We start from the raw sequence: 21,075 nt of genomic DNA, 5'->3' as shown, positions 1-21,075 counted from the left end.
GGAGCCCTGGCATCTGGTCTAGATACCAGAGGGTGACAGGAACTGCAGACGCAGAATTAAAGCACGACTGCAGGTTCTGGGGCCTGGCTCATTCCTCGGTGGACCATGAAAACGTCATCTGTTGGCTAGGTCTGAGGATCCTTCCGTAGAATGGCCCCTCTGTGTTCCAGAAACCCACTCCAAATCCAGATCTAACCCTGAGCTGACAGTCTCTCTGGACCTGTATTTTCTCTGACTGTTGCAACAGTCTTTAGCGAAAAGCCACTGTCTTCTAACCTCATCTGTGTGACTCAGTGTGTGTGAGGAATGATGAGGTCCTCGCCACAGGTAACCATCGGGGCTGCTTGTTTTACATCCCATGAGGAAAGGATGGATGGAGGTGTCATTCATGAACAAGAAGGAGAAGAACTGGATGAGAGGCAGGTACAGAGTGGTGGGGCCCAGAATCAAGACTCAGAATGATGTTGTAAAGCCTAAAACATGGCCCAAAACAAACATAGGAGCAGCAAAATGGGGTCATTCCTCATTCTATCCCTTCTGAAGGGGACGGGCTCTTTGGCAGTGGTGCAGTAGTGGGGGGGCGGCGTCTCCGGGGTGGAGGTGGGGGGTGCTTGTCTGCCCATGCTGGTCTCACTCTCTGACCAATAAGCAAGGCTTATGTCACTTTCCAGGAAAGCCAGCTCAGACCCCACAGCAGCCAGCTCAGCCCTGACACTAGTGAGGGGACTTCATCAGGCCTCACCACAAAGACTACTCCCCACCTGGGATGAGCCACTTGAGAGCAGGATGTGCTGCGGCCCTTGTAATCATGCCAGATAGAACTGGGGCACAGCGTCTTTCCTCACACAGCAGCCTCCTAATGGGTCAACCACACATCTTCCCCGCACTGGCAGGTCCGAAGTCCCTCCGCAAGTTTCCCAATGGCTCCAAATAAGTCCAGAGGCCAGTGGCTGCACCTGCTCATCGGTGTTCAAGACTGCCCTGGCCATCTGGGGCCTCCATTCATCTGAGCTAGCTCTCTGAGCCCTGCCTGGGATGGCTGCTCCGTTAGTCAGCACAGGCAAGCGACGCCACCATAACAAACAGCCCCAGCATCTTAGTGGCTGAAAACAATCCCATTCTCACTTGTTCATTTCTGGGCAACTCTCCAGGTGGTGACGCCGTGAACCAAGCTGCTTTGATCTTTCAATCCTGAATTCCAACACAAGGCCTGCTCCCAAGCCAGGGAAGAAAGGGACAACAGGGCCTTGCACCAGCACTAACCGCCTCATCCACTCTGCTCTCACACAGAACTGTCGCCTGGCTCCTGCTCCACCCAGGAGAGGCTGGTAGTACAGTCTCCTGGGAGCTTGGAAGGAGTGAGGTCAGGACATCAGTGAGCGCTAGCAATGCCTATCACAGGCACCAAACACCCAAAAAGCCTTTACTTCTCTTTTTTTTTTTTTTTTAACGGTATGTGGGCCTCTCACTGTTGTGGCCTCTCCCATTGCGGAGCACAGGCTCCGGATGCGCAGGCTCAGCGGCCATGGCTCACGGGCCCAGCCGCTCCACGGCATGTGGGATCTTCCTGGATCGGGGCATGAACCCGTGTCCCCTGCATTGGCAGGCGGACTCTCAACCACTGCGCCACCGGGGAAGCCCTCAAGGCTTTACTTCTGTAAATAAGAAATTGTCAAGATTTTCTCATGCTTACTAGTGAAGAACTCTCTACTATACTGAGCATGTGTCCCAAATATGCATCTACTTATTTATAAATTATGAACATATATTCCTGTGTTAATATAATAGTATGTATATTATAAAAATATCTTTTAAAAGATGTTAAAAATAATACAATAAAGAAAAAATAAAGTTCAAGATGTCTTGTTGGCCCTGAAAGCATCACACTGTCATTTATTATCTCAAATCAAGATAAATACTTTGGGTGAGGTTCATCATAATGATGATGGATAGAAATTCATCCTTCCATCTTTGAAATATTTTTCTTTATCATTTTGAGTCTGGAGGGGTTGATTCCTTATCTTAGCTGATTAGATTATTGTTGGGTTTTTGTTTTTATTTTATTTTTTTTGCTTTGTAAAAGTAAGACCCCACTTCCCCACCCCCTCTGTGGTCAGGAGCAGCTGACATACAGAAAGGGTGTCACTGGCTCACTGCACCCTTTACGTATGAATATGGGGTAATACCCGCTCTATCTCAGATCAGTGACTATAGACAGAGGCTCCAGCATGTGTTTCCCACCACAGTCGCTGCTTCCACACCCTGTGGGATGGGCCACCCCACCTCAGTGGGCATTGTTTTCATGGGGCGACTCTGCAAGTATGAGCAGAAAACCTCTCAGGATCTGTGCTGCTCTTTTAAGAAGTCATGACCCCTCCCACCCACACCCACACAAACCCAACTCGTACTTCACAGCCATCTGGCCTCCACAAGGCAGCCCAGCCCTTGAAAGGGTCCCATCTCAGACTGTCCCACTGTCCTCTTATCTAGACTCACGGACTCTCCAAGAGTTCAAATTCATAGCCAAGTTCTCTACCAACTGGTGACTGACATAGGGAACCTCGGAGACACCTGGAGTCATTACCTAATCAGAAAAACATCCTACCAAACAATGACTGCTGTCTCTTCCTCTTAGTGGGCTGATAACTCTCACCCCTTAAAAGGAACACTGAACACCAGGGAATTCTTACCAGAGAGCTGGAGACTCCAAACTCAAGCATAGTTTTCAGCCAACCCTAGTCTGTTCACGTCATATATCCACACGTTCCTCATTGTTCCCGATTTTTTTGATCTGAGACAGGTAAGAACTCCAAGATTCAGCTCCCATGCTCTTAATTAAGAGTTGTTTAATATCTGTCCTAGCCCCAGAGTGGAAAACTAAAACTTTATGAGGAGATAATGTTGCACCCATCAGACTGGCAGGGATTTAAAAGTCTGAAATGCCAAGCGTTGAACAAGAGCTGAAGCCAAGGAGCCCTCCTGTGCCACTTGTGGAATTATAAAGTGAAATAACCATTTTTAAAAAACTGAAGATGTCCCAGAACACAGTGATTTGTCCCAGAGGTATAAACCCTAAGAAAATTCTTGCACATGAGCACAAGGCAAATGTACAAAATATTTACTGCAGACTTCACTCAATAGACACTTATGGAGCACCAGCTCTGTACCAGGCTCTGCCCCAGGATCTCCAGATACAGCAAGTAACAAAACAGATTTCTGCTCTCACTGACCTTACAGTCTAGAAGGTGGACACTGAAAATGAAGAAGGAAAAATATACCATTAGAATGGGTTGAATGGTGCCCCCCCAGTAGCCAAAGCCCTGTCTACATCCTGACCCCCTGAACTTGTGAAAATGAGTCTTTACAGATGTAATTAAGGACTCAAAATGAGATCATTCTGGATTAGGGTGGGCCCTAAATCCAATGACAAGTGTCTTATAAGGGTCAGAAGAGGAGGTGACAAAGACACAGAGGAGGAGGTGATGTGAAGATGGAGGCCAAGACTAGAGTGATGCAGCTACAAGCCAAGGACTCCTGGAGCCAACAGACGCTGGAAGAAGCAGGAAGCCTTCCCCCCTGGAACGTTTGGAGGGAGCACGGCCCTGTTGACACCTTGATTTCAGACCCTTAGCCTCCAGAATTGTGAGAGAGCAAACTTTTGTGGTCTTGAGCCACAAAGTTTGCAGTAATTTGTTACAGCAGTCACAGGAAACTAATACAACCATAAAGACAATAATGTGAAATAAAGGGGGTGATGAGAATGATGTTGTAGGGTGACATGTAGGATGACCAGGGAAAGCCATGTAGGAGGTGGCATCGCAGAAGAAGCCTGAAGGAAGTCAGGAAGTGAGCCATGGGAAGGTCTAGTCAAAGAATGTTGCAGGCATAGGGCTCAACAGGTGCAAAGGCCCTGAGGCAGGTGCTTGCTTGACATATTCAAGGAAGAGCCAGAAGATCCGTGGAGCTGGAGTGGAGGTGAGGGGAGATCACAGGAAACGAGATAGGGGATAGAGCAGGAGTGAGCTCACATCGTGATGAGTGAGACAAGCAGATACTTTGTGGTGGAAGGAAAGACTTAGCTCTGTGGCTTGTCAAGATGAGGGGGCTAGGAGGCTTCTGAGCAGAGATGTGCAGCAGGCTGGTAACTACACAAGTCTGACTTTCAGCCAGAAGCTTGAGCTACGCAGGAACATTCACAGTCTTTGGCACAGGGTATTTAGAGCCCAGGGACTGGCTTGTTTATTTAAAAAAAAAAAACATAAAAAACCATGGTTGACGAAAACCAGATATGGGAAACAACCTAATCATTCACTCACAGGAAAATTAACCTCCCACCACAGTGTTATGAGATGGAATTTAACCTCCTGGCTTAAAAAAATAAATCATTGCTTTCACCTATTATACAGAAGAGGTTTTACTCCTAGGGGAAAGAAAAGCCAGAGAAGGCTCTGTATTATTTAAGGAGTTCATACTCTTTAAGTTTCTCCCAGAAAGTCACCTCCTGCGGCCTACAACTGTCTGAGGCCAGAGGAACCCTAAATTCAGGGTTGAAATGACCGTGAGCTAGTAGAGAAGCCTGGAGAAGGAAGCGCAGCCATGTGAAGCAGTAGTCCACGGGGGGCTTCCCTCTCAAGCCCAGTCACCACGTTTCCCCCTTATTCAGGAAATCTTGGGAAAAGGGCAGCAGGATGTGTTAGAAGCTATACCGGCTGAACACTCAGGCCTCTCTACCATCAGGTCAGCACCATAGGATATGACTTTCCAGGCAAGTTCAGGAGTTCCAGAAGGCGCCTGAACAGGGATGCGATTGTGGTTATAAATTATAGGAAGTACATGCCACTTGCAGGCAGCCATATGTCTAATCAGGACATTAATTTTTATGCACTTTTGTGACCCAAATAGTCCATTTTGAACCAATAGACATTAGGTTTCAGGGAATGGGAGTCCTTGGGTAGTAATATAAATTCCAATGTGAAAAGAAAATGGTATATTAGGATCCAGCAAAGCCTGATTTGTTGGGCGTTTTATCCTACATATATCAGTAGTCACCCTCCAGGTCTCCTGTCAGCCCTGCCTTTCAGCTCTAAGGTGCCAACCTCATGAAACTTCACTCATTTTCCATCTTTATCCCCTCAGGATGGTGGTGGTTACCACAGAGCTTAATGACATGGGTCAGAGATCCTTTGCCCTTCCACCAGATTAATTATATAAACCATGGATTCTTGATACTAGAGAGAAAAATATAATTTTTTTCTCACTGTAAATACCGCTAGATTACCCAAACACACACACCAGAATGTATAAGCAGGAATCAGTGTGGAAAGGACAAATGATAACGGTGAGGGACTTTGACCCATCTCTGCAGGATTTTGACAGAAGACTTTCCGGGCTCCAAATGTGCCTTGAGTAGCCTGCCTGCCTTGAGTAGCTCTGCCTGCCTTGAGTAGCTCTGCCTGCAGTCAGGGAACCACAATGGGGTCAGCACATCCACTGGGGCCTCTGCGTGGGGAGTTGGATATTTAAGAGTCCAAATAAGAACATTCACTCCCAGAATTTCTTGCTAATCTGACTCCTGCATGGCAAAGGCCATTCTTATTCAATTAAACTCTCTTCCCAGCCTAGGGCAGGAGGAAAGAGAAGAGAGCAGCCGGGGGAGCCCTCCCCCAGCTCCTTGCGGAAGGAGGCAACGGTGGGTGGACACATAACGGTGGGTGGACACATATCAGATGGAGGCAAAGCGTGCTCTGACATACTGTTCATGGCCAGATCTATGACTCCCCTACCTTCCCACACTGCCTCCCAGGAGGCTGGGGCTGCCTGTGTTCGTGCGGGAACAGAGATGTGATGGATGAGGAAGGCTGCAAATTCCTGTCGGAGGGCAGGTCTGGTTCCCCTCCCCTGAATCTGAGCTGCCTGGGACAGCTTTGACTAGTCAACTATGACAGAGATGAAGCGGTGCCTGGTCTTTGGCATCCACTTTGGCATCATGGAGCCCAGAGTTGCTATGTGGGAAGTCCTACTGCCCCGATTCAGGGGCCACTTGGAGGGACCCTGAGACTCCTTGCAGAGGGAGAAGGACCCTGCTGGCTTTGGCTTCTTGTCCTCCCTGCCAAGGTCCAAGGCGTGGAAGTGAAGTCAGCTTGGACCCTCTAGACCAGGCCAGCCACCAGCCAAAGACCACCCAATACCCCATTGATGCCACAGAGAGCAGAAGAATTGGCCAACTGAGCCCTGCCTGGACACTTGATACTTCATCATATCAAATGATATTTTTAAATGATGGCTATTAGGCCATTAAGATTTGTTACAGGCAACAGATAACTGGAAGGAGGGAGTGATCCTCTCCTATCAAGCATCTCAAAGGACCCCTATGCTGCTGGTGCCCCCAAAGCACCAGCAACAGCTCAGAGGTCTGGCGTTTGTCTTCACACCAGCACTGCATGAGGGTCCCAAAGGGAGCTGGTCCAGCAACCACGGAGCACATGGAGTGGATCCTGATTTCCATGACTTTGAAAAGGTACTGTGGACCGAAGGTGCTGCTGCTGGTTTGCAGCCGTGAAACAAGGTATCAGCTTGTATGCTTCCACGGCCCTAGGTCAAATTGCACAGGGTTAAACTCCTTCAGGGTCTGGACCTAGAGCCTGATTTCTCAGCCCTGGCTGTACATGAGAATCATCTGAAGAGCTTTTAAAAAATACAGTTGCCTGGGCACCCCTCTCTGAGGCCTGAACACTGAGTTTTTTTAAAGCTCCCCAGGTGATTCTAAAGTATAGTTCATTTTCAGAACCATTGACCTAGGAGCCATTAAGGGTGTGAAAAAAAAAAGTCTAGGATTACTTGAAGTGAACTTAGAACAAACAAAAATAAAGGAAGAACTTCAACAAGTGTTAACTCTGGGATGAGTGCAGCCTGTCACCTCCCCCTCCCCAAGGTTGGTGGGAAAACTGAATGCTAAAATCTCATCTGTGGTGAAATTTTAAAAGAAGAAGAGTATATATATGTATATGGACAGATATAAAACTTCTGCAAAGCCAACTAGGAAATCTTAACAATGGGTACCTGGGGTAGAGGGTGGGAGGAGGTGGGAAAGCAATGGGTGGTAGAGGGAAGTGCCATCTGCAGTGTTACAAACCCCACAGGTGACCTCCGTCAGTGAGTTCTAAATTGGAGTTGTGCAGCACCCGGTGGCTGCCCGGGATTCAAGGGTAGCGCCCCCTAGTCAGCCCACCTGCCCAAGCTTGTTAACATCAGAGAGGGGGACCCTTTGGTTTTGTAAATGATGAAAGAAATGGGGTGGTGGGTATGGAGGGAGGGTCTAGGAATAAAGGTTCCATGAAGATGGGAAGTACTTGGATGTTTCAAAACCCCTACCCAGCCTGTGTCTGAGGCCCTAGCACCTTTGCGGGGTGTAAGTGGGAAGCACCTGAGCTTGGACACTGGCTTCCAGGGTCATGCAGAGCAGCATGAGGCTTCTCGGGGAGACTTCGTTGGCAGTGGACGCACAAGGAGCTGTAGCTGGGCAGGAGGCCAGCGGTTTGCGAAGTCTTCAGGTGTAACTGAGGGCACCTTCGGAGTATGAGTGGGAGCTGCCGTGCGCAGGTCAGGTGTACCAAGCTCTAGCCATCCAGATACAGGTGTGTGTTTAAAGCTCCCAGACATCCAGCATCTCCTAACCCAGCCAGGTGTGCCGCCACGCTTCACTGCCTGCAAACCTCAATTATCGCTAACAGTACCATATGACACTGTTTGGAGGAAGAAGGCTGAGATCATGAGGACCATCTGGTATCCATTGTTAAGCCTGGCTGCTCATGAGTGAGAGATGACGAAAGTCACACATGGCTTACCTCTGCGATTAACAGGGTCCTTAGCTACGTAGGCAACGTAGTCTGTTGTATCCTGTGAAAGAAAAATGAGATGTCACATCAGTAATCACAGGTGAAGACAGGACAGCAGACACATCATGCATACAGCAGCTCAGTCATCAAGAGTAGCCCTGCTGACAGCCCAGCATTTCTCAGACTGTACAGTGGGCAGGAATCACCGGGGATCTTGTGAAATGCAGATTCTGACTCCGCAGGCCAGGAGCTGGGCCCGAGGTTCTGCATCTGCAGACGGCTCTCACAAGACACGGATGCGGCTTCGCCACACCCACACTTTGAGCAGCAAGGGTGTGAACAGCATCCATTCTCAGCATGTCAGATCACCGAGGAGCTATAAAAACACCAATACCTGAGTCCCACCTCCCAGATAAGCTGATTTAACTGGAGTGGATGTGAGGCCCAGGCATCAAGGAATTTTAAAAGCTCCCCAGATGATTCTATCATGAACCAAGGCTGAGAGCCACTGCTGTCAGGTGTCTCCACCAACGATCCTCAAATCTGAGCTGGGGTCAGAATCCCCGGCAGGGCTCGTGACAGCACAGGTTGCTGAGCTCCAGCCCAGGGTATCCGATTCAGCAGGTCTGAGGCAAGGCCCCGAAATGTACATTTCTGACAAGCAACCAGGTGCTGCTGCTGATCTGGGGACCACACTGAGAAAATGAGAAGTGATGTTCAAAGGCTGGTTGCAAACATCCTTCGTGGGTGGATGAGATACGGATACGAGGACATAAGTAGTCATTTTAATCCTTTTAAGATGTTTCCAAAGCATGAGCTCTATTTAGAAGTCTCACCCTTACACATGAAATATAAGTCCCCTCGCCTGCCTCATCTACTTGGCACGCAGAGGAAATGATGACCTCAGGAGTGATCCGAGGCGACCATGTGAATTTTAGTTTCTAAACAGAGGAAACAATAACTCTCTTAATTCTTGAAAGCCAAAGAAAGACTTTCCTGCAAAGTTGACATTTTCAACATTCAAAAAGTCTCGGGGGGGCAACTGGTAAAGGTCTCCCCACTGTTTTGGATATTTCCCCCATGTGTTGGTTTTGGAGGACTCCAAGGTTATTGATTAGCTCCCAATGCTTTCAGCATCTGCAAGATTCTCTGTCGTGAGTTCCCTTCTTTGTGATACTCTATGGGCAGGAGAAACGACCCTTTCTTTCTCCACAGGTCTCCAGAAAACCCTCCCATGTGAGAGGGGAAGAGGGAAAGTGAGTGTGGAGGCAGGGGAGGAGGATGCTGTGCTTATGAGCACCCACTGCAGGGTGCAAGTCACTTTTCCAAACATCACTGCCCTGGAACTCAAAAACACCCATTAAGACTAAGAAGGGAGAGAGCTCTTCCAGCAGCTCTTGACATATTGAACAGCTACCCTGAGGTCATTCTCCATCATGTAGCCTATCTAAGCTGTTTCCCCTTCCTGCTCAGGCCCCTGCCCTTTGGTGTATTCACAGACTGACCTGGGAAAGGGAGTGGGAGACCATCAAACCGGTCGACCTGACTTCCTGCCATTTCATCAAGGAAGATCGGGTCAGAATCTGAAGTTACTGGCAAAAATAAGGATTGTAGCTTGTAATCATAGACACTCTTCCTGGATTCAGGAGATGTGAATGTCAGAAGTGGACTTAGGGAGCGCTCGTTTCTCAGTCTGAGATCCATGGAACCCTAGGGTGGGGCAGGTATATTCTCCAGTGTTTGAGATGTCACCAGAATCTCTTTTTATGCTTTCATTTCTATGATAATCTTAAAAGTTAGTACAGTAATATGCAGGATCATCTGAATGACACCTGTGCCATCAAGCTCTGCACACAATTTCAGTGCCAAGATTTTCAGTGGGGTTTCCAACATTATGGGTGCCAGGTTTTTAAAGAATCAGAGAGAAAAGAACAGTCAGATGGCTTTGCCCCACCTGAAGCAAATTAACGTCACATTTGTACACAATGATGTACGACTGAAGTGTTTACTTGAATAGAAGAAATCAGTGGAAGGAGTGAGTCATCTGGCGCCTGTGGTAGTAGAGAGATGCTGACCTCAAAGGCTTCTGCACCACGGTAGCCAGTTCTAGAGTCACATTGGGAGCAGAGATTTAGTTTCAACAAAACTTCACTCATCACAGTAAATTAATTTTACTTTGAATGTTATTGACTTTACTGTGTTTATTTGTACTTAATTTCCAAGTTTGATTGGGATTTACAGTTTAATAAAAGGAATAAACATAAGGAGTCTATATGTAATTTATTTTTGTACATATTTGTGTAACAAAATTAAGTTGAGTCCACCTTAGTAGCATATACAAGGAAATTCTTCTTTTTAAATTCTTACTCCAGTCTGAGAAATGCTCCTCTGGCTCCAAGCTAGGAAAGAAAGACTAGGCAAGAGATGTGATGTGTCCCTGTCACTCAGATGATCAGTGGCCAAGCCAAGGACACAGCTTTTCCAATGCCAATATTGATGCATTCCCGGCACAGTGGGGGAGTGTATTGCTGTTAAAACAATGTTCTTGACATCACCCAGTCACACAGTGAGCGCTCTAAGTGCCAAAGATGGGGATGCCAAGTGCTTGTTCTGTATTTACCCATGTTTGTTCTCACTCCCCAAGTTTTTCTGAGCCTGACCATTATTCTGGCATTCTTTTGGTGATCTTTTAGAACTGCTAATAATAGTACATTATAATTGTAGTATGCCTTTTTTAATTGCAGGGATTAACTGTGTTTTCCAGTCTGTCTTATTTGACATTTCAAAATACCATTTTCTTACCCAGTAAACTGAGGCACAAAGCAAAAAGTAGATACATACTTAGCAGCAGAACAAGGAATAGGACCCGGAATTGTTGGTTTTATTTAAAAGGTATACCAATTGTAATGGTTATAAATAAATTTGGAATGAGAACTCATGCACAATGTGATGTGCATTTGAATTGGTTAAAATAAAAAGTAACCAGGCTTCCTGTCCCCTGGAATCATGACATTTTCTGTATCAGAAAAAAAAATATTAAAAGTTATGAATTACTTTAAGGGTCACTGAATGTTTCCTTTTTTTAAGAAGAGGTGATAGGGAAAATTGAAAATAGTTCACGGGTCTTTGTGCATAGTGGAGAATAAAATAATTTTAACACAGGACAATGTCTTTGGCTTTCCATTTCTAGATCTCTGCATCTCCACTCAATGTCAACATGAAGATGAGGTTTGAGACAAGTTCTTGAAAGGAGATATTGATGCAGGTGTGCAACGTTTCTGCCTCTTATTTTTCAAACTGGGTTACCTTCCAAATTTAAGAAACTATGGTTCTAAGCATCCCATTAGGCAAGCAAGTAGACAGCCACTGCAAATTAAGTAGATCCAGTTACAGATATAAGTATAGATATGTGTGTATGTGTAGTCCAGGTAGAGAATGAGTGTATACCTATGTCTAGATGTAATCTTCAGAAATGCTCCTTAGATGGGCTTGATTCTGGAACACTTCCACTTTCTAAACATACATCTCAGTGAGGTATTTCATTTTGCAGTGGATCATAATAAATTAAAGGATTGGAAAGAAAGTAAAGGAAGGGAAGGGAAGGAAAAAAGAAGAGGAAAGCATCCTGGAAGACTTCTGAAAATTAGACCCTAAGTATGAGATAGGGCCAAAGCCAGTGGAACCCACTGAATGAGATGTTTCAATAATGCTCTGGTCATCCTGCGACAATTTAGCAGAGGATTAAGGGCCAAGAACTATCTGCAGGGTGGCCAAATCCCTCTCCTGCCCGTGCCCTTGGCTCAAGGGTCTGAGACAGGGAGACGCCTGGGGCCTCTCCCTGCAGCCTGCATCTCCCCAGCAGGAGCTCAGTGCTAGGGAGATAGGAGTGATGCCTCCCTGGAGGCTGTAGCAGGTGGGAACATGGAGATTGGAGCCAGCAGTGGAGATCACTCCCTCGATTTGGGTTTCAATGTGCCCACAGCAGTTCTGCAATCAGGTTACCCAGGTAGGAGTATGGGAGGAAAGATATATGAGTTAAACACAGGGCATGGGAAAAAATCCCCTTCCCGGGCTAGAAATAGACAAGGTTCCTGGCCTTGGGATAAGGAGTCATATAATGCACTAACTACTCAGGCTACCTTGGACCAGTAAACTCTTACATAAAATCTGAGCATTGCCTACCGATAATTTGACAAAATAATACCAACAACAATAATGATAACAGAAACACTGCCCTGCCTGAGGAGGAAGTGGTTTTCTGAGTCCTGCCTTTCCTGACACTGAAACTGAATGCTAGCATTGTATCGCAGAATTCCTGACCGAATGTGGGGAGCAAATTCCCTTGTTATTCCACCTTCTTAATAAAAGAAGCAATGAAAACTAGAACATTCTCGTATTCTCTATCCTCTCTCTTTTTCTCTCTCTATCTCTGAAACTCCTTCCCTGTTGGCAAAACAAAGCATTAAAAGACTACAGTGTTAAATTTGGAGAGAAAAATACCAATTTCAAATATTTATGAATAAACCAGACTAAGTAAATTCACAGCCTTTGAATAGACTTAAAATCCAAAAACGGAAGACTCCAAGGGAGAGCCAGTAGAAAAACAGGAACAAAGCAGGATTAGCAGAGTCACGAGTGCATTCCAGCAACTTGAGAAACCAGGGAGCTATGTCATTACCCCTTAAGAAAGCCAGTGCTTCAGGGATTTTTGACAGCTTTTTACTAATGAAATGAAATTTAACGGTAGGTCCTTGTCCTGGGTTACCCCTAAAAAAAAATGAGAGTCAGGAAGAGCTTATGAAAGGGAAGTGGAAATAGTTGGTATCACAGTTAACTTTCTTTATAGGGTCCTAAGAGGCATGCTTCTGAAGCAGGGGCCCTTCGCAGCAATTCTGACAAGAGCAAGAGGAAACAACTCCAAGGGCACTTACCGGGTCTCCGCCAGAGGCAAAGGAGATGGACTGCATGTGATGATTCGCTATAATCTGCCAGGTCCAAAACACAAAATGAGATGTGCCGTTATTACCCTTCCCATGTCTTGGAAAACTTAACTGTTTGTTGGCAGGAAATACAAATCCACAAGGATTCCTGAAAATTGGTAAACTTCATACCCAATGAAAATAACAATGATAAAAGTAATAACAATAGATAACCCTGAATGAACTTTCACAACGTCAGCCGCTCATCTAGCTGCTTTGCCAGAATTATCTCATTTAAGTCTCACAGCAGCCCTATGAGGTAGGAACTATTGCAATCCCATTTTACAGATGAAGAGCCTGAGGCCCAGAGGGGCTAAGCAGCTGGCTCAAAGCTCTACAGCTAGTTAAAGGCAGAGCTGCGACCGAACACAGGTGATCTTAACAACCATGTCTCTCTGAGAAGGAAAACGTCTCAGCCACACACCAAAACATGTCAACTGTGCAGTTTCTGTTTCCAAAGACACATGGGGTCTTTGGTACAGACCCCATAGCTGGAGTGGAGGGAAGTGTGGCTGTCCCCTACTTCATCCATCCCATTTGTATCATGAGCACATGAATTAGAAAGCCTGCATCCAAGATCAAAATTGGTGTCTTCTCAGGCACTCTTGTAATTTATCAATTTAAAAACCACCGAGGATGTTCCAAGTTAATTTTAAATTGGGAAATTTCCATTAGCATTATAAACTGCAGCATACAGTGGGGTTTAGTAGACACTGAGTAAATTAGGAGCTGCCCTAAATTTAAAAGGCTACATAAGTCTTCCATGCTATTTTTATCTTTTTAAAGACAACATAGTGACATTGAAGTAAATTTCCGGGGGTGGGAACAGCACTCTCATCTCCATCCCAGCATAACCAGGTTTCTTTCTGCACAGCCCCCTCAGGTCCTCGCCGGCAGGCAGGCAGGCAGAATTTACAGAGCTGTAATCCTACCATCGAAGGGATTTTTCCAACCATGCTCCAGGAAAACTCAAAGCAAAACTATAACTGAATTACAAGATAAAATGAGATATTTTTAAATGCCTACTTCACTTGTTGGCACTTGCAAAACTACTCAGGATCTAGAAAAACCCGAGTATATAGATGAATAAAAACAATGAGTCCAGCTCTGTAGCCTGTACCCAAACCCAGCTGGATCAGACTGATAGTTGCCCTTTGCAGCTTTCTGAATTCTGCCTCTAGTCCAGTCCCCAGATGATGACAAACTATGACTTCTAAAGTTGTTCATTTTTTGCTTATTGAATTTTTTGTTTATTTAAGTTTTGATTCAAAAGCAGCTCTAAAGCTGGGGTTTGGAAATCAAAGTGAATACAAAGATTTAAGAAAAAAATGGAAATCATATTTGGCCAACGTGACCGTTACTGCGTGATTGTATGTTGTCCCTTTGGGTGAGGTAGAAATTGAAAAGGAGAGTAAGAAAATTAGAGTTAATTAACTAAAGGATGTGTTTTGCTCTGAGGGTGTTTCATCTTGCTTCTTCTCCTTGAGAGCTCTGAGAAGGAGAGCTAGCTTTGCCTTTCTGCTGGCTCTCTGGTTTGGGAAGGGTCTGCCCACTTGGGCTCCTTCTGTTTGCTACAGCCCGGCCCTTAACTCGGGAAAGGCAGAGGGAGGTGAGCTCTGGGTTCTGCCAAACCTTCCTCAGACTGTGCTCATGTCACACGAGCTGCCATTCCCCAGGCATCCCCCCAGCCCCGCACTCCCTCCCACATCCACATAAACCAAGGGCAGGACAATGAGACCTGGACACGCCCAACCAGCCCCTAACCGAGGATGGGAAGGCCAACCATGGTGACCTCATCGTTTCTTCTCTGAGAGTCTGCCTCTCTCTCCCTATTTTTATTTTTTGAGGTAGAAGGGGGAATTAGGAGATAAGATCTCACAGAATTGAGGACTGTGGTCTGAGGATTCCTAGAAACAAAAGGTGCAGCAGCCACATGAATAACAGTGAAAGAGAACAGACTTGTGGTTGCCCAGTCAGAGAGGGCGGAGGGATGGATTGGGAGTTTGGGGTTAGCAAATGCAAACCATTACGTAGAGAATAGATAAACAACAAGTCCTACTGCATAGCACAGGGAACTGGATTCAATATCCTGTGATAAACCATAACGGAAGAGGATGTTCAAAAGAATGTATATAAATGTATAACGGAATCACTTGGCTGTACAGCAGAATTAACACAACATTGTAAATCAACTGTACTTCAGTTAAAAACAAAAAGAATGGAAGTGAGCGTGTGAGGGCAGCGCCTAGCGAGGTGCACCCCGAGCCACCACGTGCTCAGCAGGAGGCGGCTCCAGAGAAACGCTGAGCCTCTTGCACGTTCTTAATCTGCCACCTAATGACTGGTTACCCATCCCTCGGAAGGGCCGATGAGAAAAGACAGGGGATTATCCATCCGTTGCGTGAGGACAAGGGAATGGAGTGAGAAGTGGCATCCACTATGTCAAAACCCAGCCCAGGTGTTGCCTCTCATTTCTATGCTAGATCTAGAATTTATTTCAACATCTTGGGTTGGGGCAGGGGTGCGGTGGTGTCCCATTCATCCTAAATGAAGCTGGGGATGCTGCTTGCTTACCTGGGGAATATGGAATCAATAAATATGAATATGTATAGCAACATGAAGGTACCCCTGGGCATCCCTGGTAATACACTGCCAGAGTCAGGAAGTGTGTCCTTCAGAGGTCTGGTGGATTGCCCATCCCTCTGCATGTAGGCACATCTGAATCCCAGCTCACACTGACAGCAACAGAGGCCCAGACTGGGCAGAGCAAGTGAGGGGTGGCTTCGCTCCACCTCCCACCTTTATGGTTTATGAGCATCTTCACCTCCTTTGCCTCCTTTGGCTTTCAGAACTCCCCTGCTGGCTCCAGGACAGCTACTCATACACCCACTTTCCCAGCTAAAGGAACTAACAATCAGAGAAACTTAAGATATAGACACTGAAGAAAAACCCAACTCTCGTAAGAGTTTGCCTCAGTAAGCATCGTCGTCCCCACCTCAGTCAGTAAGGACCCCGTCCGCACTGGACATGCCACACATGCGCCATACTGCATCAACCCATGACCCTGTCAACTAAGAGAGGCTCCAAAATAACAACCCACAAAGAAATAAAAAATACTGTCAATTAAACCATGACATGCCACCATCTCAAAGATGATAAATGTGAAGATAAAATGTGGACTCTAGAACCAACAAAATACAATATTAAAGAAAGCAAAATAGGTCAAGGACATTGAGAGGAGACTTCTGCACATACACACACCTCTTTTTACACTGTAAGTAAACCGATGAGTTCATGCATTATCCTCAGAAAAAAAAGGTAATTTATGGCAGAATTCAAGAGACCCAATTCCATCTATCATTCTGTTGGCGACCTTTGGAAGTGGTCAGAGTTTGTGGACTGGTGAAAATTTTACACAAATGTGCTCCGCAGGGACCCGGTAAAGCTGGAAATGGGAAGCCCTGTGCAACAGCCACTGTTTGGGGGCTATGGGCAGGGTAGGGCCTGAGCATCTACAGACCTGTTTCGAGTCTGGGGTCCGCAGGTTCAGGCTGGCGGTGGATATGGTCAGGGAGATGCTCATCCCCGCAAACTGGAGGTTGCTCTTGCCCAGGATGCTGGACAACATTTTGCTCGGAGGCTGTGAAATCAAGCAGCATTATTTTAGCTTTCCGTTCACAGGAGGCCACATTGTCAAGGCCTCTACGCTGTTATCTTCCACACCTTCAACCTCCACTGTCCCCTCTCATCGGGCATGTGAAGGCAACATTCCAGGAATGAGCTGGGAGTGTGGGATCTGACACTAACACACAAACTCTAGAGTACGCAATAGGCAAACTGTAAAGCACCTAATATACACACACTGAGATGAGGACTCTGCTGGAAGGTCAGAGGTGTCAGTATACCAGGCAGCTCCTGTTGGGATGTGTCTCATGGGGTCACTCATAAGTCCCAGGAAGGCGCCACAGGCCAGGGCCTGAAGCTTTGCAGCCTCAGAAGCCAGTTTCATCCTACCAGGAATCAAACTACTCAGGACCAGACTGAAATGGAGCAGCTCATGGGGCTGATGAGCAACTAAATGGTCCAGTTAAAACTCAGGGGTCTGGAGCCAGCACAAGGATGGACAGACCCAGTGCTGCTCTAACTGGTGCATCAACCAGCCCTTCAGAACTGTCCTTGGCACAGGGACCCACTAGCTGTCCCTTCCTTCCTTTTCAGAGTAGAACATGCCCTCTTTTGAGATGCCCATTAAGACTAGTTCTTAACCAAGCAGGCATCGCTTTTGAATTCCCTACCAGAGCTATTTAAAAATAGAGATGTCTGGGTCCCACCCCAGAGATTCTGGTTAAGCATACCAGGGGTGAAGCCCAGATATCGACATTGTTTCCACCACTTTCACCAAGAGGCCTGAGAGGGAACCCCGAGACTTGCCGGTCGGGTACCCAGTGGCTGTGAAAGATGAGGTTCCTTATCTCAGTTCTCAGATGCCCTCCTAGTCCCTGTATTCAAGATTCTGGAGCCTTGCCTGGCTTCTATGTCCCCTGTGGGCTGACTGGAACACAGGCTGGCACATCTAGATGAGTCTTCATCCAAAGTTCTCTGCCTGAAACCCAGTTGCTCTGAGGGCTCACAAATGTCTCCAGGCTACAAAGACAGAGCTGACCCTCAGCCCTGGGAGCATCAGAGGCAATCACACTGGTTCAACCACCTCCAGGATGAAAAGGTTGAGTCCAGGGGTTGAATGTGCAGACTGTGGAGCCAGGTGGCCTGAGCTTGAGCTCAGCTCCACCACCTGCTTGCATTGTGGGTTCTCATACCTGTGCCTCAGTTTTTATCATCTGTAAAATGGGGATATTCAACGGTGTTCTAGAGCTGTCTTGTTCCAGCTAATGTGAGACAATTATTAAATTTTTAGGAATTTTATGAGCTGGCCATTAAAAAGAGCTGCTATTAAAAATTAATTTACGTAAACTTACAATTAAATCAATTACGTTTTTAAAAAAACAATAAATACTCAAAACTCATCATTTCCTAATTGCTTCCACATTAGCTATTGCCTCTGCTGTTCAGGTTATTTAGTGTGGACAATGTCCTTGTCCACTTCATGTAGTGGGGACACTGTAACGGTGATCTACCGCACATCTCTTCCCAACTCCACTTTAGAAATGTCAGGTTAGAGCTTGAAATCGGCCATTGGGGAAGCATTTATGCCACAGAAACTGGCAAACACAGCAAATTTAGTGCTTCTCAGTCTCCACCTCCAGCCCCAAGAGCCTGTTGTTAAACTATTACCAGCACACCACTGAGGGCATCAACCACGGAGTCGTTCTAATGAAATGAACTAATATACATAAAGGCTGAGAAAAATGCCTGGTGCTGGTTTACGTGTGTTTCAGTGTAGACCTGGGGTGTTTATTTTGACAACACTATCAATTAGCCTTGATAGCTAACTGTCCTCGTCAACCACGTGGCAAAGAGGGAATATAAGCTCTTTTTGTTTTTAAAAGTGACAAGAGTCACTGTGAGTTACCTCCTTTATTTTTATTTATTTATTTATTTATTTATTTTTGCAGTACGCGGGCCTCTCACTGTTGTGGCCTCTCCCACTGCGGAGCACAGGCTCCAGACGCACAGGCTCAGCGGCCATGGCTCACGGGCCCAGCCGCTCCGCAGCATGTGGGATCTTCCCAGACCGGGGCACAAACCCGTGTCCCCTGCATTGGCAGGCGGACTCTCAACCACTGTGCCACCAGGGAAGCCCGAGTTACCGCCTTTAAATCAACAGATGTCTCTTGGATCCCCTCTGCCCAGCAAAAAAAAAAAAAAAAAAAGTGACAAGAGCCGGGCCATGGAAAAGAGAAAGGGGACAATTGTGTGTGATTAAAGATGCTGAGTGGTGACAGAAGAGAGAAAAAGTAAAGGAGACACAGGTAGACACGGAGCCGAGAGAACAGTACCTTTCTTTTCCTGAAGGCTCCCTTGGCGCCAGGGACGGCTTCGCAAACCCGGCTGATGGCTTCCCTTAAGAGAACAGGAAGAGAGAGATCCATTTTATCCCATCCTTCAGGATTACATAACCCAGACATTCTACACGTGCCAAAAACAAAACTAAGCAAACCACATCTTAGAGCCTCTGTCTGGCAGTATCCTAATTCTTTCTGTTGCTGTGGTTGTATCCTAAGGGTGCGATATGAATCGATGCCACACTTTCTTTTTTCTGTTTTTAATGTTTGCTTAAGATTATATTTTAGAAAATCAGTACCCTGAAGTGCTGAAGTGTACTCTTCTGGATGTCCTCTCCATGGCCATGGTCATGGCACAAGGCCCAAACCTAATCAAGCATTGCTATTGATTAAGATCTTTCTGAAGTGAGTCAGAATGTAATTAAAAGAAATGTGGTCCTCTGAGTTTTATTCCCAGCTTGTGCAGTTACTAAATATCATAAAATCAAGAGGATTTTGAAGGAGGACAGGAACTCCAGGGGTACACAAATGAGACAGAAATGAGGCTCTGCATAGGCATTTCTAAAGCATCTACAGTGTGCTGGGCATTGTCTTCAGGAAGGAGGCAAGGAGCATCCTAGGTACCAAGGGGGCCTGACAAAAGGACCAGCTGCAGAGGGTCTGACCCACAGGTCTGCCCGGGGCAGGAGGGCACGGGAGCAGTGGGAGGGTGAAAAAGTAAGACTAGACAGAGGCTGCTACAGTCCAGAAGCTGGAGGCTGGTGGGGACGTGGCTTGGGCAGGTGCTTGAAAGCAAGCATAGCTCAACTTTGTGACTCGGCCTCAGTGAGAAATAATGGGTGATATGCCAAAGGCGGCTCCAAATTCAGGAGCCCAGAAAGGAGCTGGGTGAACTTCTCAACTCCCACATGGGGAAGGACAAAATAGTAAAAGAACACAGAAAAAAAAAAAAAAAAGGAATATGGAGAAACCCTGAATGATAGAGAAGATAATAGGTCCTTAGAAACATTCCACAAATGTTCTCAGCTGAATACTTCTTGAAATTATTTTCTATCATCTAGAAACATAATTACTGTCACAATACAATGCTTTTAAGAGAAATATGACCTTGTCAAATTAGGTGAGAGACTATTAAGATAAGCTTCACATTTGCCATTCAATTCATTGTACAGAGAGAAGAAAGAAATACTATTCTAAAAGTTCAGGTGCCATAAAAACTATAGATTATGAATCACCATGACTCAGAAAAAGTTTGTTTGAAAGAAACAAATTTTTTTTGATGTTTATCCTTAGTCATTTATTTTATAATAATATTCTAAAAGTGGTTCTATCAAAATAATCATCCAAAGTATTTTCTAAAGGTAAATTCCTTATTGAAGAGAGTCAAGTTGTTTCTCTAGAGAAACATGTATAAAAAGTATCTATATTTTATCTGTTTAATTTTTAAAGCTTGATGTGTGTCTGCACTGTGCTTATTATATTAAATGATACATTTAGCTGAGCAAAGCAGCTCAGTCCCTGATAGTCCCAATAGGCTGGAAAGACATTATTTAGTGGAAAGTTTCCAGTAAGTCATTCCTTAAATACCCTTAGTAAGCATCGTATTTCTTTTCCCATCCACTGGCGTAGAGGACAAGAGAAAAAAATCAGTCTTGGATGACAGTTTTCAAAAAGGAAATGTCAAATGTCTAATTTATTATATAGGTTCCACATCATCAAACGTCTAATCTAGTCAGGCTATGAAGCTTGGGCAGAAGGCCTTGCTACTTATGTGCCACTTTGGGAGACGGAGGTGGAAACAACCAGTGAGCATTAAGAGTGGGATTGTGGAGAAAATGTTGCAACTCATAAACATGGTCTATCAAACAAATCCTCCCTCAGAGAGGCAAGCAAGTGTCTCAGAGAACATTCAGAGCCTCAATATTCTGGCCTTAAATTTTGCAAATGTAAGACATTCCAGAAATTTATCAGAGCTCATGGACTCAAGAAAGTCCTAGGGGTCCCCCCTGTGAGCCAACCTTTAGAATCCCCTAAGAGATTTGCAAACCAAGCTGCTTTTCAGAAGAATGCTCTCCTTTCATCACTGGCAAAAATTTGTTTCTGATGCTCATATAAATTGTGTGTGTGTGAATTCTCACTTCAACCAAGTTGATGGTATCTATTTCTGTTTGAAATCGAAATGTGACATAACTATTAGCAATTGCAATAGTTAGATGACTGAAATTAGTAACTTGAACTCCAAAGTCTAATTTAAATCTAACCATTCTTATCGTCTCTCCTTATTGCCTAGCAGAGTGC

General features: G+C 45.6%; 1 protein-coding gene across 1 annotated transcript in view; it reads right to left on the bottom strand.

Annotated features, from left to right (window-relative positions):
- The window catches only part of SHC3 (SHC adaptor protein 3), a 151,559-nt gene that overhangs the window by 52,358 nt on the left and 78,126 nt on the right, over positions 1 to 21,075 (bottom strand). The window contains exons 3-6 of the mRNA XM_082629213.1: positions 18,772 to 18,835; positions 16,335 to 16,454; positions 12,767 to 12,820; positions 7,845 to 7,896 (exon numbers count right to left, since the gene is read on the bottom strand). Of these exons, the coding sequence (XP_082485339.1) occupies positions 7,845 to 7,896; positions 12,767 to 12,820; positions 16,335 to 16,454; positions 18,772 to 18,835 (290 nt within the window). The remainder of the gene's footprint in view (positions 1 to 7,844; positions 7,897 to 12,766; positions 12,821 to 16,334; positions 16,455 to 18,771; positions 18,836 to 21,075) is intronic.

The sequence above is a fragment of the Mesoplodon mirus genome (genome assembly GCF_964341445.2).
Source record: "Mesoplodon mirus genome assembly, chromosome: 1".
In the NCBI taxonomy this organism is placed as follows: Eukaryota; Metazoa; Chordata; class Mammalia; order Artiodactyla; family Ziphiidae; genus Mesoplodon; species Mesoplodon mirus.
Note: the sequence above shows the minus strand (reverse complement) of the source record. Positions and strands in the feature narration are given on the sequence as shown.